Raw genomic sequence first — 26,074 nt, 5'->3', positions numbered from 1 at the left:
GGCCCCTTTGTTTTTAAAAGCGAAGCTTTTCTATAATTAGGGTCGGTCCGTCCGTCCGTAACGGATAGCTTTTTTCATTAATTTAGGCATGTTAGAATTGTCCTATCGATTGCAAATTTTGCATGGTGATTCCTTTAGTAGTTAGGTACGATTTAAAAAGCGTAGCAACTCTATAATCATTACCAAAATGCCCGTACGTCCATTTTAAACATGTTGATTTTTTTACTTTTTTAACAACAAATTTTTATGTGAACTAATCATCTGATTGATCTGATTTTTGGTATATTGATTCCTGGGACAACAAAGCATAATGTAATAAGCGAAGCATAATTAAGTCCTTAAAATGTAAATATGTCCATAAACATTATCCTGTATCAAGCAGTCTTTTAACAAATTTACTTACAATTTTGCTTTGACCCTTATGAATTTATATTATGATTATTCAGTTCTGACACTATTCAAGTGTTAATGTCCGTTTGTCCTACCGTTTTAGTGCTTCGCTTTTATGGATGTTGTCATCCTTGTTATTTTATTCTAGTGAGTAGTTTCTCTATAACTTTATAATAATCTCCCTTGCGCCCTTTTGAAGGATCAGAATTCTGGTCCATTGACGGAGTAAAAAATTCAATTTGAAAATATCTTAATATCGAATTATATTTTGCAAAATTAATTGTCAAAAACCCAGTGAGGGAGGGGACATTGGGTAGTTTATTACACTTGTCCCCAAAGACTTTCAATAGCATTTTCTTATTTGTTTGCTTAACAACTTTGGGGACTTTAATTAAAATTTGATTGGTAGGTTCATTTTGTCGATTGTCCAAATGTTTCAACCACTAATTGAAATCTAAAAAGATTGTATCATCATCGGAGATGTACATTATTTTTTCGGCCATTGTCTTATCCCTTTAGATCCCTGCAAATACCGATCTTAATGATGCCCGTCTTTAGGTTATAATTATCCTTATTAAATATGTATGTGGTGCATTTGAGAAGCACCCTGTTTTTATACTGGTGGGTAGGGAGGGGACATTAGGCTGTTTATTACACTATTACCTAAAGTTTGAAAATAGCGTTTTCTTATTCATTGGCTTAACAACTTTTGGGACTTGGATTGAGTTTAGTGTCCAACATTTCAACCACTAACTTTAATCAATAGAAGGGTTAACTTTGTGTATCATCATTGGGGATGCACATCAATTTATCGGCCATTGTCTTATCCCTTTAGATCCCTGGTACCTAATATACAGTGTATTGTACATACATATATTTTTAATTTTTATATACAGTTGCATTGCTTGAACTTTAAACCCATATTAATGTTTGAATTGCGTACTTTTATTAATACAAACAAGGATAACAATGACCACCACAAGGACGTCCAAGCATTTTTTTAAAGGGTGGTAAAATGAGGGGTTTTAAAGGTTTTAGGTATTTATATATTTTGATGGGGGGTAAAGTGAGGGGTTTTAAAGCTTGAGATGAGTAAACACCACTTTACCTCCACCCCTTGGCCCTTGGACGTCTATGGGCCATAAGAAGCACAGCAACAACAAGCCAACAATTTAAAACAGAAAAGTAGACTGAATTTTTTTAAATAGCTTATTATTTAATAGACAAGTTACATCAAAGGTTTTTTGACAAGTAATTGACCATCTTTGTTGATTAAAGAGTAGCTCTGCCAGTAGTTAACGTTCTGTTCTATAATAGCATAGTTGTAGAGAAGCAACGCAATAAAAAAATTATCTTAAAGAAGCAATGCAACTTCTAATATTAGGGTTGCATTTAGCTGCATACAATTTCCAAATAAGGTAAGGTTTAGATAAGCTATAGAACGGAAAGAAAGTCACTTCAGAGGTTGGTAAGAGCTTTTGTTTTTATTGATCATTCCATTTTTTATAGGGAGAGCCTACATTAATGATAAGTAAAAAGTAAACAAGGATGACAACATCCATAAGTAGCGAAGCTCAAAAATTATAGATGGATATCTGGAAAAAATTTACTTTATTGCAGTTTCATAAAAAAAAACATTAAACTAAAAAATCACGAAACCTTGTATGATTTATAACGTGAAAATCTAGGAATCGATCTAGCACCTCAGCAAACTAGCCAATCTTAATGAAACTTTCTGGGGATAAGTAAATTGTGAACTTATTTAATCCCTAAAAATATCAGCCTTCTATCTCAGTTAAGTGTAAAGAAAGTCATAGAAAACCTAAAAATCTAGGAATCGAACTAGCACCCCAACCAATAAGCAAATCTGGATATAACTTAATAAAGGTATGCAGAATATGAAAGTATTCAATCCCTGAAAATTTCAGCCGTCTATGTTGAATATGAGTTGAGAAAACCATGAAAACTTAAAACTGTAGGAATCGATCTAGCACCCCAACCAACCAACGAATCTTAATGAAACTTGGTGAAAATATGAAGACTGTTAGCATATTTAAACCCTAAAAATTTCAGCTCTATCTTTTATAGGAGCCAAGAAAATCACGTTTCCCCCTTTCTGTCTCAGACGGACGGACGGACATTTTGAATTATAGAGTAGCTTCGCTACTAAAAATGTATTTTAGAATATAAAAAATGCACCTGTGTTTATAAATGTATGGTATCCGCCATCAGGCTGGAATAAAGGCAGTGTCTTGTCTCTTACTAGCGGCTTAGGGGAGTGGGGGAAAACCTCCACTTTTAATTTTTTCTATGGTATTTCTCTAGGGATCTACCTAAGATCTACAAAGTCGTGTATTTTTGTGTGGATAAATATTGCGGCTGCCTAGCCCTGCTGTTTTTTTTCAGTGTCAATTACTTTTAGATACAATATTTATATTGTGTCAATATTGTCTGCAGGGAGGAGAGGGGACATTAGACTGAAAATTAAACTTCAACCTTAACTTTTAGAAACACTTTTCTGAGTAGTTGACTTTAAAACTTTGGGTACTTTTATGCTATCTTGTTTGGAAGGTGCAAGCTAACAGTGTCCAAACTTTTCAACCAATAATTTTGATATACATAATAAGAGATATAAGTTTTCCGGAATTTTAATGTAGGGAGTAGATTTGAAATCTGCATCAAATTTTAAGGATTTTTTATAAAATTCGTTTTTTGTATAATTCTTTATCTAAAAGCGGAAATACAAATTAAGTTAATTTATTTAGGCATCTGTGATTGGTGGATTTAAAAAATCTGCGCTCTGATTGGATGTCGTACATCATTCAACCAATTAGAGCGCAGGTAGTTTAAAATCCACCTATCCTATTGGTCAAAATTAATTAACTTAAAATGTATTTTCGCTTTTAGATAAAGAATTTTACAAAAAACGAATTTTATAAAAAATCCTTAAAATTTGATGCAGATTTCAAATCTACTCCCTACATTAAAATTCCGGAAAACTTATATCTCTTAATACATAAGGAGTAATTTAAATCAGTTATTTGTCTTATCCCTTGGTATACCTGATGGCGAGTGAAACTGAACAGTCATGAGCAGAGCGTGATATTGGAGTGATTCAAAACTTGTTTCCATCATAAATAAAAGGATCAGATTTATAGAATAAGTTTCTTTATTCTTGTGCGACTAAAATGTAACTAGTTTCTTTTTTTTAACTTGTTACTTACTAATAAAGCATTACTTTAATATAAAATACTGTTTTTACCGCACTAGTTTTGGTAAAAAAGTCCTTGGTTTTGCTATTTTAAATTTATTTATATTAGTCTTAGAAAAAAGCTAATTTATTTTAGAAATATGTAAAAAAAAAAAAATTATTTTTTCTATGTCTTTTTATTCTTGATTATTAACTGAATATTCCAACATTTTAGCCAAAATAAGAATTTAAGAACCATAGACAAGCTTCCTTGCAAGGCTTAGCTTAAGTGGTCTGTGAGATTTTTGACAAATTAAAATCTTTAAAACTTTTTGGCTATTATATTTTTTATCAGTTTTAAATGATATTCGTTGCAGGAGTTTTCCAATGCTTGTTTTTATGACTCCACGATTTGAGGGACAGAACGTTAATTAAATCTTCTCTCAAAAATTATATGTAAAGTTTTTCTATATTGACATTGCTTCATGTAAATGTTGAAATGGAAAATGTGGTTAAATTTTATATGCCATTGACCTTTACTTTCCTGCTATTTTTGTGTATTTTAAAGACTGTCATAATTTACAAGAATGATTTTTATTCTAAGGCGGCGAAGCTTTTAAGTTAATAAATTGTTAATGGGTCAAAAAGTACAAATTGAAAGCAAGATCTAAATGTAGCAAAGCAAAGAAATATGAAACCAAAATATCATAAAGTACCAAAATATTTAGAAGTTGTGTAAATCCCATTTCTTCTATAAAATTGACTCAAATATTATTTCTGACAGACTGACGAACAATGCATCAATTGAATCTTCACCAAAAATTTCATATTTATATCTTAATCAGGAGCCGGCATATCACGTTTCCCCTTAGCTCTACAGACAGACGTTCTTGACTATTAATGATAAGATAGGACGTCTAATGTAAATTTTAAGGCTTATTAAGCTTTGTTATGCAGAAAATTTTTTGCTTGTAAAACATGTGCTTGGTCTTTCTATTGAACTTTTATATAAAAATTCAGGATATTTCTGCTTTAACAAAATAAACTGTTGCTTCTTAACTCCCCATTTCCCCCACCCCCTACATGTGAAAAGAAACCTACCAGCCTCTAAATTTTTGACAAAGACGTCGTACTACCGCCCCCCCCCCCCCCCCCCCACCAATAATGGTGTAAAATTGGTTGAGTGCTGCATTTCCGTCACTAAATAGAGAATACTGTCATAGACTAATCAAAGTGTATAATTATGTAATAGATATAGGATGTCTATCTGCCTGCCCGTCTTTCTCTGTTTGTGTATCAATGTAGCAAATGATCTAAACCGCTGAATCAATTCTGAAAATATTTCTTCAAATTTATATATTTATATTTCTAAATTAGAGATCTCATTCTGTTCAGAAGTCGTTGAAATCTTAAACCTTAGACAGAAGAACCTTTCTACTTTATATTTGTGAATTATTTAATGAGTGTTTGTATACAGTGTAATTGATCTTCATTTAAACTTTGTGTGTTTTGTGTCTATATTAACTCTAATGACTTCCTATTTTCTTCCCTACTCCCTCCCCTACCCCCTTTCTTTCGTTCAAACCTTCCTCTGACCATATCTCCGACCATTCCTCTGAGAGTGTTCTCCTTGATATTTGAAGCAACCTCCGGCTCCGACAGATTCTCTCTTCAGGTCAGGCTTTAAAAATATTTTTTTCTTCTAATTTTGGATGTAGTGTTTTTTTTTAAGATAAAATAACTAGCCCCTGCGTCCCTAGCATTAAGGGGCTCTGTATTTAAAGGGGGAGGAATGGGATGTAAAAATTAAAACCATCCCAAAACCTGTAAAGTGAAATATCCCTGAAATATGTTCATTGGTCACCAAAATCTTAGCGGACACACCAAAAAAAACCTTACTACTTTATGAAATCTGAGCTGGATCTTTAAATCATTTTAATGGTGATTTAGATCGGGGTGCGCCGAATTTCAGCCAATCACAGAGCGGCATTTTTAAAATGCCGCGCGCTGTGATTGGCTGAAATTTGGCGCACCCCGATCGATCTGGTTCACCACTAAAATGATTTAAAGATCCAGCTAGGATAAAAAATAAACTAAATTTCTTTCGTGAATTGCCAGTACATTACTGTTTATGAAATTGATGTTTTAACTTCATTTAAATACAAGGTAACACGAATTTTACATTTTGTTGTTGAACTGTATATACTTTATTTATAAGCAAATCACCAATATATCAATAAATAGGTAAACTGTAAAAGATTGTTTAAAAACTGATCTAAAAAAAGTTTATATTGCTGAAACGCCAAAAGTTGTCTCACGAAATAAATCAGGCAGTGGGCCATTGTATTGTTCCATGGGTACTTTAGTCAGATTGAATACAATTTAAATTACAGAAAAGCCACATCAGCATGTATTCTAGTGTATTTAGTGTATACTTATTATAACAGTTTATTTTTAGTGACAAATAAATTTTTTTTGTGTGTGTGATCAATCATATACAGTTTTTTTATGTCGTGTAGAAAATCAAAATTTTCAAAGTGAAAAGTTTGGTTTATTATTACTGCACTATTTATGGATATGATTGTTCTTCTTTAAATTAAACTTGCTTGCTTGGAAACTATTACATTATACTAAAGATGGTAAAGTTTGCTAACTTGATATTTTCACATTTAGTCATTTACCAAAAACAGGAATAAGCTTTCGCATATAAATAGTATAAAAATCGATTTTATAATACTTGGATGTTGCACTAGATTTTCATGTACTGTAATAAATTGAAACTCACAGCTGGCTAATTTAATATTTTAAAAATCATTTTTAGATATCGATAAAACCCTATATGTACAAAAAAATAGAGAATGAATATACCTGTCATTTATTATCTAAAATCAGTATTGAAAAGTAGCTTTGCTACTGCGAAGTTTATTTCTGATTAAATTACTTAGTAAGGATTGATTTATTATTACTTGGATCTTCCACCAGATTATCATATTATATTTTTTAAAAAGTGAAATTTGTAGTTGGCTAAAATAACGATCCTCCACGTTTATCACATCCCCTCCCTTCCTACCGGGTAAATGAACTGACCAATAAATGTTGTCCAAGTTAGCAACCTAATTTTTTCCCCTGTCGTAATATCCACGTATATTCATTATCCATTATATTAGGTTAAGTAGAATGAGAAGCGCATTTTACTAAATATCTATTTTTAAAGTTTCTTTTCAAACTTTTATTTTATGAATAAATTTATGATAACTAAAAATGCATAATTATGCAAAAAAAATTTGACGCACCAAAAATACGCTTTAAATAAAATCATAAAACTGTACATATGCATACACAATTTTTGGGAATATTCCTTTTCGTAACATTGCCCCATAAGGGGCGATTCGTCGTATTTTTAAAATGGCTTTTTATAGGTTATTTTAGGTTATGTTAGGTTATATTGGGTTAGGTGATTGCCCCCACAGGGTTAGGTAATTGACCCCGCAGGGTTAGAGCCCCCCGCAGGGGCTAGAAATAGGAGAAAAGCTACTGTGAAAAATACGAAGAATCGCCCCATAAGGTGCGATGTTACGAAAGGGACTATACCCTAATTTTTTTATGATTTATAAGTTCATTCATCTCATTTCAATGATAAAAAATATTATGCTGAGAGAGGAAAAGTACATTATAAAACTATAAATCAAAACATTTGATTTTAGATTTTTACAAGTTGTACTTTTATCCTTACACTCTCTCTCTCTCTGTGTTTAGATAGATATGCCTTCCCCTGTTTAAAATAACAGAATAATATCCCCCTTTTTTCTTAGATTTAAGGGGAAAGGAGACATTTTATAGTGTTTTTGCAATGTTGCACATACATTTTATTAATCATATTATGTTCACTTAATCAAAACATGTTTTATATACTGTATGTTAAAATTTTTAATGTTTAATGCCTGTGAAAAATAGCCTAATACCTGTCTAGGACTAATGAAAATCTTCCCTATTAATTGTGGATCAATCAAGATATTTCTAGGATTCCTTCAATTTAAACTGTACAAAATGTTATCTTAGCTAATTTTAAAATTAATTTTACTTCCTAAATTAGTTTTGAATATTATAAATAAACTAGCGGCTGTGCCCCTAGAATCTAGGAGCCCTGCATTCAAAGGCGTATAGAGAAACTTGAAAAATATCCTAAATCCATTTTAAGACTTAAATCTGAAAATAACTAGCCTAAAAAACCTTACTTCTTTATGTAATACTATCGGCTTTGCACAGGACTAATTTAGAGAACCCAATCGTATTCATTAAGATCTTAAGCTTCAGACAAGCTACTTTATATTATGGGTTGATATTGCTAAATAAAAGAATAGCTAAGTTAAGAATTTAATTACAAATATCTTGATGTATTTTCAAGACAAATCTTGGGTAATTATGTATAAACACCAGGACTATTGTTGATGGAACAAGTTGAATGCAGCTCCATACTCCTCCTAACTCTCCTTTTAGTAGTTCTTCCTTCCACGAATCTTAGTAGATGTACTAGTAACTTTTAGTTTTACCGGATACTTTTAAACTTTTTAGTTTTTTTTATTGTGATTGTTATGGTTTTTCTATTTTCATTATAGAACAGCTGGGAGATGTTTGGTGAAAATTATTTATTTCATCGTATCATAGACAGCTTTCCGCGGATATGAAAAAAATATTAAAAATAAAACCATAAAATTGGTATTAATTTTATGATTTTTATTTTAATTTTCGTGGAAAATTGTATGTAAAAGAGATGCTATATATATGATTTTTCAGTATGGCTGAGAACTGCTTCTAATCCAGTGGAGATTAATCAGTTTTGAAGCCATACTGGAAAAAATCTTATTCATTTTATACTAGTCATTTTCTCAAAGCACATGTTATGATGTTAGTTTCAGTTTTACAGTGAGTGACATTTTGTGTATTTTGTAGTATTTGAAATTATGTGGGTTAATCGTTTTATTTGTACTATCTATATATAGTTATTTTATTTCTTATTTCTTGTTTGCTGTAGGAAGTAACGTACTTATGTTTTATAAAGTTAAGAACTTTTTAATTTATCTTAATCAAAATCTGATCTATTTCAATTATCCAGTCGCTTTCTGTAATTTTTCTAAGAAGCTTTTTGAGATTTTGATGTTTTTAAAATTTATTTTACACTTGGTTTTAAGAGATCTCTACATCCAGTCTGCCTTTATATTTTCTTCAACTAAATTACTAGGTATTAAACTATTTATTTTTTTCTTTAAATTAAATTTTACAATTTTCAGATCCCTATGTATTTTTATCGCCACCATTGAGGCGTCATCCCACCCCCAAATTGTTAACGGGGTCTCACTGCCTTCAACATCAGGCCAACCAACCGCCGACGCCACCTTGACTGAGCAACCGCCAACATCAAACCTGTCGACAAATTCAGATCTTAGTTTTAACACCAAACCCATAAATACACTAGAAAGGTAATATTTTTAATTTAAAACAAGGATGACAACCTCGACATGTAGCGAGTCACATTAATATGAAGCAAATAACTAAAATAAGGCAAGCTGACAAATAAAAGATATACATTATACAAGACAGATGCTTACTTGACATACTAACTTTTTTCTTTGACGTAGTGTACGGACGGACAGACGGACGGCTTTTGTTATTGAAAAACCATTAAAAATAACCGGAAAATGAAAATATAATAAGTGTTGCATTAGTAAGTTGTTTGGAACCTTTTTTAGAATAATTCTATGATTTAAGACGCATTTTTTGTGTGTTGTAATGTCATTGACCTAAAAGTATGGAATTTTTAGTATACTTCATTTTTAACACCCACCCAGTCAATGTTTTAAAACCTGATTATTAAAATGTTTTTATGAACTAACAAAGAACTTACTCGAAAAGAGTCAGAACTAAGTAAGCAGAATATTTTGTAATTGTAAACAGAATTGAACAAATTTCTTCGTAATTGCTGGAATAAAAAATTTATGTCAAAGAAATTGAAAATCGGCATGTCTTTTGGTTGCATTAATGTTGTTGTTTATGAAAATATTTTAAAAAAAATCTTAATTATAATGGAATGGAAGTGTTTGTTTATAATGAAATTCATTTCCACTTAGAGACAAAATCCAATACCTTTCTCGACAATGCAAACATGGACAATTCTTCTACAAACCAAAAGCAAATGGAAAAGAATATAAATTTTTTTCTCTTATTTTTTACTTTTAAAGGGATAGTACCATGGAAAGGAATAAGATATCCTTTAGCATGTTTAATGGAAATACCAATTTCGGAAAATTAACCATTTTTAAAGATTTGTAAGTATTCTTTGTTTAATTAAAGATTTCTTTATTAGTTCTTATTTTATCTAAGACCTCAACTTATTTTTCTTTTTCTCTTTGCCAATAAAGGGCTAACTAAAGACCAACTTTTTTCTGAATCAACTATCCTGCTGATAAAGTTTGATCGATATTGATGCAACTTTGTTGACCTTGGAATTTTATTTTAACAAAAATCTACGAAATACATAGAATTTTGTTTATCTGTTAAGTTAAATAAAATTAGTGGTTTCTTACCTGTTTTTTATAGGGCTTGGATAGTCCCACACCCCCCTCTTATAAAAATAATAAGATGATAATATAAGATAATCTTCTTATATGTTTATAAGAAAAGAATTTAAGCCTTGATTGGAAATACTAGGCATTCAATGTATTATTTAGAGTTTATCGAAGAGAAAAATTACTTATGGAGTACCTAGTATATCTCCTTGAAAAATTCTTTAAACGTTCTTCGATTCTTACCCCCCCCCCCCCTCAATCAAGCTATTAATAACTTGCGAGAATTTTCTTGAAACGATTTCTAGTTTTCTTAGAATATTAATGTTTGACGTAATAGTAATTAGAAAATTGTTTGGGTTTATTAGGAGGAGCATTTATAAATTAACTTATTGTCCCGCCCCCTTAATTCTTTAATGTGGTTCTGCCCCCCATCCTTCCAAGAAAAATGTCTCAACTCTTCATACGCCGACTTAAAGTAACCCTTTCCCCATATTTGAATAGTCCTAACTCAATAACAAGGACAATTATAAATGTTAATCAAGTAATTTGAAAAATATATGTGTTAAAAAAAATTGTTGGACCAATCAAGATGTGTGTTTCAGTGAAGCTTTATGTTTTATGCTATGATATTGTTTTACCTATGAATTTTTTAAGTTCCCAATTTATGACCATTAAGATTTCTCAAAGAAAGTAATGTCCCTTTTTTTTCAAAATTTATTTAGTCTATCCAAGGCTCTTATTGTTTTTCAATTGGGTAATAGTTATTTAATGACATAAATTCTTGTATTTTTGTGTTTATATGCTTTGCTCAAGACTGTATGATTATGCATTGCGGACAAAGTAATTTATATAGAAGCTGCACTTTTAAAAACTTGTTGCAGTCCACCTCCCAATTTTCTAATGTCCATTACAAATGGGGGAAATAGGAGGGATGGAGGGGGTGCATAGATTTAATCTAATTTTGGGGGTTACCTACATTTGACATACAGGGCAATAAACGAATATTGTCTTTTTTTTAAATCTTAGTAAAATCATGTACATAGTGCTTCTAGTTCAATGTTAAACATTGCTTCTGAATTATCTGGAATAATCAAGTTTATTTTAGAATATAAGAGATTCTTGAAAAATAATTGTTTCGGCATTTTAAGATAAGTTTTAAAAATCTTTCCATGATGACAGTAAAAATATGTTATATATGTGAAAAATAATTTGGTATTTTTTCAGTTATTTTTTTCCCGTTTAACCCATGTTTTGTAATATTTATTCTCTCCCCCCCCCCCCCCCATATAAATTTTAGTAAGGGATGCATCTACCCCACGGGCTATGTATTGTTTCAGTGAGAAAAACTTTTTAATAAATATTTTGGCTGCATTATCATTCCCAAAGTAACTCTTTTTTATGGGGGGGGGGGGGTGTACATCTTACAATAAACAATAAAAAGTATTTACATGCACGTTCTTCATAATATAATAAATTGTAAATGTGCAATAATTCAAATTATACAATGTATAATTTAGTATTTTGTAATTAATTGTCAGTTTCCTGTGGTCACATGGTAATTTTTCATTGCTTTAATTTGGTCACCAAGCACCCCCCCTCCCCCCCCCCCTTCATCCCACCCAACCCCCTAACCCCTTCTGGGCCCTTACTACCATTTGGAAAACCCACTTTGTCTCATATCTAATGTACAATGTACATAGCACAAGAATAGTTGATTTATATTTCAAAGATTGAAAGCACAAATATCAACCTATATATATACTATATACTGTGAAATCAGCTGTTTTCAATATTAGCTCTTGTTATTTTTCTATCCTTTACTACAGCTTCAGTAAAAATACACTTTTGTTTTTTTGAACTTTCTCAAACAAAGCTGTAAATTGAAAAGTGATTTTTTTTGTGAATAAACCTTATTTGTGGTGAAAATCAAAGTAAAATAACGTTGATTGAATAAACAATCATTGGGTTTCTAATTCATACGACTGTTATAAATGATTTTTTATGTATTTTTTATATATTAAATTATTTTGGTTAATAATATAAAACTTTAATTCATTACATGAGCTACGCCCATAGAAGGCCTAGCACATAATAAAGAGATAGAGAGGAGGGGTAGAATGGTCGACCTATAAACCATTTTTTTGCCGGGTAAAATTTTTCCTTTGGGTATTGCTCTTGGGTTGATGGATGTAAAAAATACCATTGTTTAGAATCGCTATATTTTGCTTAGACGGTTAGCAAGATATTTAATTTTTTTTAAGTAGATTTAAACAGTAAAATTAAGATTATTTACAAAATATTGCTATTGTCATTGAACTGTTTAGAACTATTACTTAAAATCTAAACTCTTTCATGAAACTATCCTTTTATTTAAAAAAATATACTTCTGCTACGTAGAATATTGGAAATATGATGATTATTAAGCAAACAGGGATAATAACAATAACGAAGCTTAACATATCAGACGGTCAGAAAAACTAACATTATAAGTGTTTTTTTTATAGACTGAGCACTTACAAAAATTAGAGAGAAAATTGTCCTAAAATTAATTATGATGGACATAATAACATTTTGAGAAGTAATTACAGAGTTGATATACCTTTATCGTTAAAGGATTTACAATTCAAAAAATAAAAGAACAAACACTTCAACTAGAAATTGTCAAAATTTACGTACTGACTTTCTAGAAACAATTTTACATGTGTGCAAATGGAATGCTCGTGCAATATTGCAAGAACTTGGGGGAAGAGCTACCGAACGTAAATGTATAAAAGCTTTGCTTCATAGTGTACGGGTATTGGAAATATAATAAAAACTAACCATTGTAAAGATAAATAATATTTGGTAGGGGTGGGTGGGTGGGGGGTTAACCTTTTCTGAAAAGTGAACAACCTTAGGTAATTAAGACATGGATAGACACTATGATTTTGAGGATATAGCAGAGGATATAGCAGCTAAGCAAAAAAGCATGGTTGAACGTACAAAGATGTTTAATGGTCGTATAAAAGAGAGAAAGAAAAAACATAGAGAAAAATCAGATTAGGAAATCGTCAAACCTTTATAAATAAATCTTTTGAAGCTCGACCGACACACTGATAGACCAAGTAAGTTTTTATACATTATGCTCTTGGGTAAGTGACATTTTCACGCAAAAAAAATTGCAGACTATCTTAATTTGCAGACGAGAAATTCATATTTCCCCCACATTGTTAATAACGAACGGACGGAGAAAGTGAATTATAGAGTAGCTTTGTTACTAATTTTCATAATACACACACACACACAAAATGAATTATTTTATAGCTTTCTTATACAGCAAAATCCCGACATATCAAATTCTTAACACTGTCGATGCAAAAAATATGCATATCGTTCAATTCTAATTAGCGTAATGCAAAATTTAATATAAAAAAGATGACAACAGCCATAAAAACGAAGCTCCAAATAAATAACAAAGGACAAACCAATGAAAATTTTTGTTGAGTATCAGAACTTGTCAGAATTTAAAAGTTCAATAAAAATCTAAAGTAAAGTTGCAAAATTGAATAAATACAGGATATGATACTGTATGCGGACATAGTTTCATTTTTAGGATTTAATTACAGAGATGCTTCGCTCATGATATTGGACCTTGGTGTCCTAGTAATTATTATTCAACAAAACAGTTGAATGGGATATTAAAAAGTTGTTGTGAAAATATCAGCATGTTTTAAATGAACGTACTGACGTTCTGGTGAAGATTATAGACTTGCTATGCTTCTTAAATCGTGTCAACTGTTACAGGAATCATCAGCAAAGTTTGAAATAGATAGGACAATTCTAATGTATAAATAAACCAACAGAGCTATACCTTACGGAAGAACTTACCCTAATCATAGAAAAGCTTCGCTTTTTAAAACACAATATAGTTCATGTATATAATATACAATATGTAATAGTACATTTACTATAAACTCTCTCCCTTCCTTTCCAATTTAAAGCTTTCTATTTTGGAGTTTTTTTAGCAGAAATTAATTAAATTGTACAACAGAGCAACTCAGATAGAGAAATTCAGAGTTCAAAAAGTGTCAAATGTGTTTTATTGATGGATGAATTATTATTTGAATCTACACAAGATTTTCATAATAAAGTGAAACTTGCAGCGGGCTAAATAACCCCATCCCCTCCCTTCCTTCTGGATAAACGAGTTACATTTTAGCAAGCTAAATTGACAACAAATTTTCCCCTGTTATAATTCCTGTATATTCTACATCCATTGTTTTATTATGCTGTTAAATATAAAATCTTGATTAATTAATCTTATTTGTTGAAACTTGTGATCATGATTTCTAAAGATTCTTAAATTACTTTTTCCGTTCTAAAGATCTTAATTACCGGAAATTGAACTATTCTTGGATGTTTATAATATCAACAATTTTTGACTTGCCTGCCTGTACCGAAAATAGATGAACTACGCACAAGTAGACGCATATAAAATATGTGTCCTTAACTTAGATATTTACTTCAAGCAGCACAGTTTCATTGAAAAGGACCCATGGCTGTCAGTCTGTCATTCAGTCTTATTAGATTAACCGTTATGTGTTGTCACTACATGTAATTGATATACAAAGTAAATTTATTAATTGCCAATTTATTTTTTAAGTTCCTTATTTTCCTTACTACTCCTATTATTAACTTTATTTTGGCAAATTTACTTTCTTGTCTCCAAGAGCTAAATTTTTCATTGTTGTTGTCCTTGTTTCCTTTCCTTTACGTATAAAATATATGACATACAAATGTCTGAAAATTTCTGAAATACAGCTGAAATTTTAGACTTTAGTAAAATCTAGGATTTTAGTATTTATCTATTGGATCGTATTATAGACTGTTTTCTGCGGATAGTAAAATAAAAAATTATACGATTGATTGATGGCTCGGGCCAAGCCAAAAAAGGAAAAATTCTCCATAATACGATACATTATTTTTCAATATTCAACAGAAATTAATGGATTCAAGCCAAAAATGTAAGAAATGTTCTGAATATCCTCCCTCTGAATGTAATTGATCCTAGACTAACTTTCCAAAATTCTCGTTTCTCAATGGCCAAATATATTACATTGCCCCTAAAAGTCTACTACTAGGCAATCTATCAATTCAAATACATTTTGCCAGTAGACACTGGATATAGCAGCTGGCAATATTTATTTAAAAATTAGCTTGTTGCCTATTAGGTAATTGAGCATTATTTTGCCATTTTAATCCATAAAAAGTGACTATTTATGAATTTTTGAAATACTTTTAAAAACTAAAAAAAAGCTGATAAAATTGTTAATGGTATGAAGTTATGAACTAAAAATGTGTGAACGTTACAGGAGAATGCCGAACATAAAAGTATTCAGTGGCTCCTCACACAATGACCTCACCAAGAAACTTTGTGACAGGTAAGCTTCCTATTTGTTAGACGGGAGAATGGGTACATTGGAATGTGAATTATACTGGTACCCAAAGTGGGTTTACTTACAAACTTTGGGTGTATTTTAAAACAGTAATGTGCAAACTTTTCCACCAATAAAAAGGGTTTCTTAAAAAGTTGTTCATTGATCATGTCCTCAAAGTGCCTATTCCTATTTTTATCCTGTTATATAAGGTAGTAAGTTTTGTTTGTTTGTCCTTTAAGATCTCCACAACTGAACTGATTGAATTCTCTATTCTAGGGAAGCTTCACAAAGCACTTTTCATGATTTCTATAGACTAATTTAATACAGAATGAATTTGAGCTAACAATATTTTCAAATCTCAAATCAGATAATTTATTTTTTTATTTGTTAGTCTGTAATACTCATCACAACAACAAAATTAGCTACAACAGAGCCGAAAAAGTATCATCGCAAGAAAGATTTAGCTTACAGTTTAACTTCTAAATAAAAAGAATAAATAAATAGTATTTTTAGAGAAAATATTCTACATTTAAAAGAAACATTTATACATAAAAAAAAATAATTTCAGATTGGGTCTACAGTCAGGCAAAGTTGTTACCAAGAAATTTGCAAACTTAGAAACTTGTGTGGAAATAGGTAATTTTTATATTATACAATTTAAAGAAAAAAATAGCGCTTGATCAAAAGAAAATTATACTTTAAAACATAAAAATTATAATAAATCACAGAAAAAAATCATCTCCATATAACCCCACTAAAAATCATCGGTATTTTATAGCTTGCCATAACAAAAATTACCACACAACCTCATTTTTAAATTGAAAATTAGATAGGTAGTTTGTTGTCTCTATGACTAAACCCTGCGTAGTCTATTGCTGCGGTGCACTAGCCCTTCAGGACTACTCAATACCTAAGTAATGAACAAACCAAAATCTACTTTACCATATTTTCAATATATTTGAAAAATAATGGTAGAGGGGGGTATTAGCGATTAACAAGGTGCTTTGTGTGAAAGTGCAAAATGAATGAAATAGAGATTAAACATCATCATTGGGGATGTATTGTACATAAATTTATCGTCCATTGTCTTATACCATTAGATCCCCTGGGCAAAATGAAAAAGAGTTTAAACATCACTAATCTGCCATGACATTCATCTACTCAAATAAATTACTTTGTTTATTTAAGAAACCGCTTAAAACTAAATTTGTTATCTACAATATTTTTATTGCAATGAAAAGTACATAAAAATGAATGTAACCTAAATGATAAATAAAATTATATCATGCTTCATTAACGTGAATGTGTTGTAACCTTAGGAAATACTGCTTATTAAATTATATTTTATACTGCTTGATTTATCACTTTTGTCACTAAGATTTTTTAACTTCACAAATACTGAGCTGGCTTTTTTAATCATTTAGTGCTGCCCACTGCCACTGCCGTTGCTTCCAATAAAAATGGATCTTAAAATCAAAATGGTAGTTGTGAGCCGAAAAAAAAACGTTGGAAACACCCACCGTCTCCGTGGCAGTAGTCAATTTGCAATGCCAGGGAGCCAGTGGGTGTTTCTAAAGTGTTACCGGCTCCTCACTGCCATTTTGATCGCTTATAGGGTGAGCCGCTAAAAAATTGGCGCACTAGAGGCATTGGCAGTGGCATCGTTGTGATTAAAAGATCCAGCAGAAAATTATATCAATTATGTGATTAATGTTACCACGTTATTTAGTAGTAATCATTTACATTATGTGATTTATTGTGGTGGCCAAAATACAAGATTCCTAGTCTGATTAAGTTATGGTTTTCTTATATTAGTTTTGTCCCCTCTCAGATCGCCTAGAGAAAATAAAGAAAAAAAGCTACTTGTTCTTTCATTTAGACACAAAAACCCCTAGAAATACTGGATATTTTATTCTAATACAAAAGCAGCTGAAGTTTTAAAAAAAACAGTCCAACCGCCATGGATAAAGCACCATAATGAATTGAATATTGACATGAAATTTTAGCCATCTCTATCTAAAATAGGAGCTTAGAAAATATTGTTTCCTTCTGAACGTTTTAGATAGACTTTTCGAAGTAAAGAGTAACTTTGCTGCTAAAAATATTTTTTTTATTGTACTACCCCATTTCGCTTACATAAAAATAACATTTTAGCACATGTTTATTTTTTTTTTGAAAATGCAACTAATCATTTTAATGCACTAGAGATATTAGAACAATTTCCCTTTTTATTGAAATGTCTCATACTTTTAAGCTTTCAATGTTATAATTGTTATTTCTTGCATCGTATTATAAACAGGTTACCGCGGATATAAAATGTACAACGAAAAGTTTAAAACTAATTTTTTAGCCTCGAGATGCCGATAAATAGTTCTAATCCATCGGATATAAATCGGTTTCGAAGCGATATGGGAGATATTATTCTTTTATTTGGAAGAGTGTTACCACCCCCCTTAATTTAGAAAAAAATATTCGGTAAAGACGAATGCTTTTTTGATAAATTGCACAACATTATTTATGACATGACGTCAACTGTGGAATTTTTATTATTTCTTACTGAATAATCACATTAAAATGTCAGTCAAACATCCTTTTACTTTTTCCTGTCATCAAAGCCAAATTTTTTGGACCACCTAAATTAAAAAGAATACAAAGAAGTTTACATGCCTACTTAAAGGAATTTTTTTCTTTCGATGTAAAGAGAGGGGTAGGCGGATGTGACACCATTTAAACCAAACCTAAAACTCAAAGGAACTCAACAAAATTTCGATGGGAAACGGTGGTTTTGTCGAGAGCGGCGATTCCGTTGCTTTTTCTTTTCAAATCCACATAGTACCACATTAATATCTTGGTTTTTGAGTTCCTTAGAGTTTTAGGTTTGGTTTCAAAAAGTGACTCATCCGCCTCCCCTCTTTACCAAACCCTACAATGACGACATTTAAAGAAAATTAACCATTTTAACCCTTTGCAGGCGAGAGTGTGAGAGGAGAGGATGTGTATATAGTACAGACTGGTGGGGGAGAGGTCAACGACAATCTCATGGAATTGCTTATTATGATTAATGCCTGCAAAATTGCCTCTGCTGAGAGGGTAAGTATTCTGTTGGAGGGAGTGGACATTGGACTGTTAATCTTACTTGTACCAATAGGTTTTTAAACATGCTCTTTAATTATAGACTAAAAACATTGAGGACTTTTTATTAAGTCCTAATTGTTTGGTTCAAGCTAACTGTATCCAAAACTTTAAAGCAATAATTTTAATCTAAGAAGGGGTAATATTGTTTATCATTATTAGAGATGTACATTAATTTATCGTCAATTGTGATCTCACCAAATAACTCTGGTTATCTCTTCTAAGAAAGAATCAAGATTCAAAGTACATACGTCTGTCTAATTAGTTTTGAATTTTAAAATGAAAACCCATACTGGACAATGATAAACACTTTCTTTCATCACTGAATATATTTGTCGCTATATACATCAAAACTTTGTAATCCCTTTCTATGTGGATACAATCTTCAATAAAAGTAATCTTTTAGTTAATTTTGTACACAACTTGAGAACCTAAGGTTAAATATGGACATTATCAAAAACTTTGTTAGTTTGTTAGTTTAGATGTTTAGCCGCTTGGAAGTCTCAGGGAAATCAACCTTTTACAATTTTGAAAATAAGCTGGAAGTCTAAATCTGATCCAAATATGGCAATCCCTCTTTCCAAATGGATGTCCACGCCCCCCTGGCGTGACACTGGTCATAATCTTAATTCATATTGCAGGTAACTGCTGTGATCCCGTGCTACCCGTACGCCAGGCAGGATAAGAAGGACAAGTCCCGAGCCCCCATCTCTGCCAAGCTGGTGGCCAACATGTTGAGTGTCGCCGGGGCGGATCATATCATTACCATGGACCTTCATGCCAGTCAAATACAGGTATAACTTATCAAGATAAAGGGAGAGGGGGGGGGGCCGGGGGGGAGGTTTTTTTGGCTAAACCATCGTTTTTTAAATTTTTTAATTTGAATACAAGCATTACCCAGTAACTTAGTATGTCTGTCGCTAACCGCATGACCGATGTAGTTCTCCTTAATAGTGTAGTTTCTCATAGGTCCCGGGAAGGTCATAACTATTTTAGGAGAGGGACCTTTCCCTCCAGAGAGAAATCGCCCAGGAAAAAACCTACTATTTACTACGAAAGTCAAAGGCCTTGATGATATCAAAAGAAATATGTGATTTATAAGAAACACAAATAGCCTCTTCTATCCAACGTAAATAATTTTTTTTTAAATGAATAATTCATTTAATGAATAAATGTTAGGTATACAGAATGTTATATAATGATAATCTTTTGGATTTGTATACATTAATGATTGATTATAAGGTAAATACTTGGCAACTTCTAGGAATATATTTATGGAATAGATTATGGTCAAGTCAAGATGTTTAGTCTTGATACCAAAATATGTATTTAAAAGCAATTTTTTCCATTATAAGGGTCCGTACGTCTGTAAAACGATTACCTCTTTTCGTTAATTTAGACATGTTAGAATTGTCCTATCGATTTAAAACTTTGCATAATTATTCCTGTAACAATTCGGAATGATTTGCAACAAAGTTTTGAGCAATTTTGTTTAGACTTACATAATACATATATTCTGCTTATTAAGGTCTGACACTCTACAAAAGTTATTTTTCGCTTGTCCTTCCTTCTAATTTTAGAGATCTATTTTGAGAATGTTGTCATCCTTGTTATTTTATAACTTAGTTTAATGTGTACAAGTAGCACAGCATATGATTAGTTTTGAAAAACCTTGAACTGTAATATGTAACAATATTAGGGCTTTTTTACATACCATATATCAATATGTACACAGTTAAGAAATTTTATAGAGCCTAATGAACAGTAAAATATGGTTTAATCTAGGGTTTCTTTGACATACCAGTGGACAATCTTTACGCAGAGCCAGCCGTTCTCAAGTGGATCAAAGAAAATATTGAAGAATGGAAAAATGCCATCATTGTCAGGTAGAAAAAGTGTTCTTTTAAGAAAAAAATATTTTAGGATATTTTAAAGTAAAATTAGTATTTTGCATGTAAGAAAAAGGATATAATAGATTATTTACATCCTTATTTCCGACAAACCTGCAGGGGGGAAGCTGTTTTCAGTATTCCAGCTATTGATTTGGGATAAAAGCACCAAAGTTTGTAAATTGTTATTTACACCGTAAAAAAAGTATGCCTTACCTTCATAAATAATATGGGGGGCTTTACCTTAAAGTTGCTAGCAAACAGAGAAACCAGACCCCCATAATTATGAAATAAATAAAAAAAAGTGGAGGTTTATGTGCTTCACTACCTAGGCACCTTGAGGGAAACTGGCATGATTTATTTTGTCCTATAATTTAAAACCTAATTAATTTCAGCCCCGACGCTGGTGGCGCCAAGCGTGTGACCTCAATCGCCGACAGACTGAACGTGGAGTTCGCGCTGATTCACAAGGAGAGGAAGAGGGCCAACGAGGTGGACAGGATGGTTCTAGTTGGTGATGCCAAGGTTAATGGTTATTAATTTCAGTTAATGGATATATAGAGAGATTCTCGCATACCCTAATAAAATGTTTCTCCCAGGTGACAAATATAACGATACTTCAATCCCCCCACCACTTACGACTTTACCCCATCCCCTCCCATGACCCTGGAGGGACGTATTGACCAATATTTGAGGACTGTCAGCAACCTAAATTAGAACTATAAATATCCATGTATTCTATATCCATTTAATTAGACTGGACACTATCTCCTTCAGTTTTTAAACTTTAGACTATTTGATATATTTACCTATTTACTTGATGTAAAAGGAAAAAGACTTTCTTTAATATTAACAAAAAACCTTTTTTTTAATGTGCCTTAAAAATATTGTTTTTTATCCTATAATGTTTTAATAAAAACCTTTTTTTAGGACAAAGTTGCCATCCTTGTTGACGATATGGCAGATACTTGTGGAACTATATGTCTAGCTGCGGACAAGTAAGTATTAACAACTTGTTGTATACATGACAAATACTTGTGGAACTATATGTCTAGCTGGGGACAAGTAGAATATTATGAAATAAATCACGGATATGGGGATAGTACAATGGATCTAAAATTCATATTTTTTACTATCCTGGACTTTGGATACTGAAACCTATGCATCTGTTCTTATCTTGCTTAATTTTGAAGACTTTCAGGAATAGCGCATAGAATGCCGCTGAAATTGATCAAAAAGCAGACAAACACAAATATATAGGTTAGCTGAGGCTGGTGCACTAAGAATCTATGCAATACTCACACATAGAATTATTATATATAGGTTAGCTGAGGCTGGTGCACTAAGAATCTATGCAATACTCACACATAGAATTATTATATATAGGTTAGCTGAGGCTGGTGCACTAAGAATCTATGCAATACTCACACATAGAATTATTATATATAGGTTAGCTGAGGCTGGTGCACTAAGAATCTATGCAATACTCACACATAGAATTATTATGTATAGGTTAGCTGAGGCTGGTGCACTAAGAATCTATGCAATACTCACACATAGAATTATTATATATAGGTTAGCTGAGGCTGGTGCACTAAGAATCTATGCAATACTCACACATAGAATTATTATATATAGGTTAGCTGAGGCTGGTGCACTAAGAATCTATGCAATACTCACACATAGAATTATTATTTATAGGTTAGCTGAGGCTGGTGCACTAAGAATCTATGCAATACTCACACATGGAATTTTCTCTGGACCTGCTCTTCAGAGGATTAATAACTCTAATTTTGAGGTAAACTATTTCAATTATGAATGGATAAGAGTTAAACACTAAAGGGGAAAGGTTTAAATAACTGTTTCTCCACATCGCACTGTCCTTTTGCCGCCTTTAGATTGGGTTATTGAAAATCAACCACTGTTGTGGTTTGTATTAACACAGCCAAGTAGCAGGAAATAATTTTGTAGCAGACGAATAAGATCATTGAAAAAGTAAGTGAGGTAGTTATCTGTATAAACATCTATACTATAGATCTTTTATAACTGGTTCAGAATTAAAAAGTGAATGAAAAAACGCTAACTCCCCCTCCCCTCTTGTTTACTTTATTTGTATACTGGCGACTAATCGCCTCTAGGGGAACTTAAGATTGATGGAATTAAGGGGGAAGTTGATCCTCTACTTTTAATTTTATTTTTTGGGGGTATTTTTCGGAGGTTGAAGGCACCCTCCTATGAAATAGTTATAAATCTTCCCTGGAACTATAAGAAGCTTCACTGTAAATGAGAACCATATCGGTTCAGCGGCAAACAAGATCCTTCGCTACACATAGACAGACATCCGGCAACTTATATATAAGGATAATGCGATTAATACAAATTAAAGCCCTAATGTTAGGGCTTATAATAAATTAAGATTACTTTTTATTAGAAATATTATGAAACATGCAACTTATTTTCTAAATTTATCTATAGGATATTATCAATGTAATTATTAGTGTTTTTTTTCCAAAAATTGAACTTTCCATGAAAGATAGATCTTGACAAAATCGTGCTATCAATTCGAAACCTTGTTTTATATTTATATTATAATTTAACTCTAAAATTAAAACATAAGTAGATGAAGTACAAACAAGAGCTAGACATTTTAAGCCCCTTCTAGCAGTAATTTCGAGTATTTTTTTTGTTTTGTTTGATATAATTATACCAACTAAAAAAATTGTTTCATCATCATTTTTATATAAGCTTTGAAATGGTACAATGCACGAACAAGAGTAAGTGTATATAAGCACCTTCCAACAGTGATTTTAAGTGTTTTCATTGGGTGAATATACTAGGGTTATGTTTAATATCTTTATATCATGGTAAGTTTTATATGACAAAAAAATTATTAGGAGATTTTTTGACTAATTACAATCAAATGTTTTGTTGAGTTCAAAGTGCAAAATAAAATAACACGGTAAAACATCATCAAATGCAAAAGTACATTTATGAAACTGTTTACATTATTACAAGTCATCACCCGTTTTGGCTAAATATACACTTTGCAGTGAAAAAGTATACTTTTGTGTTAAAGCATTTAATGATTTATAATATAAACTTGCTATATAACGAAAACCAAGTATCTCAACCAAAAAAATTGCTCGTACATAGTCCCATTTGAAAATGATTAAAGTATTCTATGACGAAATTTGAAATGATGAATGTATTAATGAGTTTAAAAAATACCTAATTCAAAGTTTAACTAAAATTTTCATAATTTTTTGTGTGTATTTAGGCTGTGGTGGTAACGAACTCGATGCCCCAGGAGGAGCACATGAAGATCTGTCCAAAGCTCCGGGTCATCGACGTGTCCATGATGTTCGCGGAGGCCGTGAGGCGGACACACAACGGGGAGTCTGTCTCATATCTATTTAGTAATGTGCCATATTAATTATTATTACAACAAACATGGAATTATATTATTATAGGTGTTTTATCATGGCCGTAAATAAAACGAATTAATCAGAGTGGCTAGAACCGCAAATTTATTACTACAGCAGCAAAACACTACACCACACCTTTAACATGAAACCTTGCGGATTTCTAAAATTTTTTATTTAGAGATTTTTGCGGACATGATAAAGCACCATATTATTATTATTATTATTATGCAACTTAGTAATTGCTATACCCCTGAGTTTATTTATGCTGTTATAATTATCAAAACAGCGTTATTTTATTATTTAAGACTGGTGTCCTATACAATTTATAGTTAAGCTGTAATATTTATGATATAAGTAAAACTGTTTATTAATATTTAAAATTTTATTTAAGTTCTTCAATGATCATGATTTTTTTTTCATTTTTAAAAATTTAAGCAAACCTTTAAAAATGTTTAAATTAAGATTAATATTATTTTTATTAATTTAGCCACGTTTTAGTTGCATATTTCATTAATATCTAGAATAATTATTTTAAAATAACAAATGTTTTTTATGCATTTAAAATAAAAATTGTAATAATTTCATTAAAAAATCCATAAAAGTAAAAAAAGTTTAAAACCTACACTTTCATACCTATGTATTTTATAATTACGACAATTTAAAAAAATGATAAAATATTAAGCCTATAAATTATTAAATCCGTCCCATAAATACTTTTTTTTTCAAATTTTCACAAATTTTAATTTCCAAGATTTTTCTAGGGCAATAGCTTCTTGAATTTGTAATTATTTTTGTTTGATATGTACTTAACAGTTACATGTAATAAATCAAGTATATTTTAAATCTTTTTCTTGTTTTTTATTATGCCTTTTTATACCTTTTCCAACAATTAAAATATCTTCTGATCTCAAACAGTTTTGTGGTTTTAGGACGTTTTTATTGTGCCCTAGTCTTGCAAGGTTGCGTGATTATAATAAGTATTCAACTTGTGTTTTTATGTTTATCGGCGAGAGTATTAGAATAGTTATTTCTCGCATCGTATTATAATCAGCTTTCCGCGGATATAGAATGTACAATTATGAGATTAAATCTTATGATTGTAAATTTCTATATTCGTAGAAAGCTGGATATAATACAATGCTAGACATAGTTTTTTCGTATGGATGAGAACCGGTTCCTATCCACCGGATTCGAATGAATACGAGAAAATAATTTCTTATAGTTCTATGCAGTGCAGTGATTGGAAGTTTATCTGCCAATGTAAATTATCAGGGAGTAAGGGAGGGGACAATGGGCAGTTAATTCAATTTTATAGTTGTGACCCTTTAAGGTTGAAAACCCAGATATTTCCAGATAAAACAAGTATTTGCAATATAGCAACCTTTAGTGGAAATTTTTGACTTTTTGAATTGTTTTTAATTCGAAATGCACCATCCTTAAACTGATGCTATACCACAAGCCTTTGGATCTAGAGATCAAAACCCTTGTTTACAATTCATTTCCATAATTGTTATTATAATTATATAAACTTCGGAAAATTAAGGAAACAGACCCTTTTATTTTTACAACTTCTTTTACCCAAATTTTTTTATTGTATTTACTAAAAAGCTTAGACATGAAAAAGCCTTTGAATAATTATATTACAAAACTTACTAAAACAATTACCTTCCTACAGAACTTTTAACTCAAGTTATTTCATTTAACGAAATAAAAATGAGATTCCTTGCGTCAAAATTTCATACTACATAAATAAAATAGTTGAGAACATAAGTACATCTTAATTTTAAAGATCTTAAGGTTTAAGTAACATATCTTAGGATAACTGGTAGCTGCGCTCCTAGCATCCAGGACAGAAAAATAAAATAACACCATCTTGAGATTTTAATGATAAACAAACCTTGAACAACTCAGGACTTCGTGAATTTTCCCTAAAATTTTGAAATTAATCGGATCATTAATTACAGAAATATTAAGCTAAAGACAAAAAACTTTTGCCTTTACATTAAATCAATAAGAAACATCTAACATGTCTAATGTAACGAAAAGAGCTAATCGTTACGGACGTACA

General features: G+C 31.2%; 1 protein-coding gene across 3 annotated transcripts; it reads left to right on the top strand.

Annotated features, from left to right (window-relative positions):
* Window positions 1-8,872: 8,872 nt before the first annotated feature.
* On the top strand, window positions 8,873-24,849 carry Prps (phosphoribosyl pyrophosphate synthetase). Of its 3 annotated transcripts, none has more exons than XM_080163926.1 (11): window positions 8,873-9,057; window positions 15,495-15,563; window positions 16,129-16,196; window positions 18,532-18,650; window positions 19,334-19,486; window positions 20,478-20,578; window positions 20,977-21,106; window positions 21,512-21,579; window positions 22,283-22,379; window positions 23,859-24,051; window positions 24,243-24,849. In XM_080163926.1, the coding sequence occupies exons 2-10, from the start codon at window positions 15,499-15,501 to the stop codon at window positions 24,012-24,014; spliced, it is 957 nt and encodes a 318-aa protein (XP_080020052.1). In that variant the 5' UTR covers window positions 8,873-9,057; window positions 15,495-15,498; the 3' UTR covers window positions 24,015-24,051; window positions 24,243-24,849. The 3 variants fall into 3 exon arrangements, with proteins under 3 accessions (XP_080020052.1, XP_080020053.1, XP_080020051.1); XM_080163927.1 differs by having other exon boundaries at window positions 24,208-24,849; XM_080163925.1 differs by having other exon boundaries at window positions 23,859-24,849.
* The last annotated feature ends 1,225 nt before the right edge of the window (window positions 24,850-26,074 follow it).

The sequence above is a fragment of the Acartia tonsa genome, chromosome 6 (assembly GCF_053477335.1).
Source record: "Acartia tonsa isolate MP-2025a chromosome 6, ASM5347733v1, whole genome shotgun sequence".
In the NCBI taxonomy this organism is placed as follows: Eukaryota; Metazoa; Arthropoda; class Copepoda; order Calanoida; family Acartiidae; genus Acartia; species Acartia tonsa.
Note: the sequence above shows the minus strand (reverse complement) of the source record. Positions and strands in the feature narration are given on the sequence as shown.

Bases quoted from the DNA above. Each gene is read 5' to 3' on its own strand.
- Prps (XM_080163926.1), top strand. From the start codon at position 15,499: ATGCCGAACATAAAAGTATTCAGTGGCTCCTCACACAATGACCTCACC. The intron at 20,579-20,976 runs GTAGAAAAAGTG...AATTAATTTCAG, and splicing joins AAAAATGCCATCATTGTCAG to CCCCGACGCTGGTGGCGCCA. The intron at 21,580-22,282 runs GTAAGTATTAAC...TATTATTTATAG, and splicing joins ATATGTCTAGCTGCGGACAA to GTTAGCTGAGGCTGGTGCAC.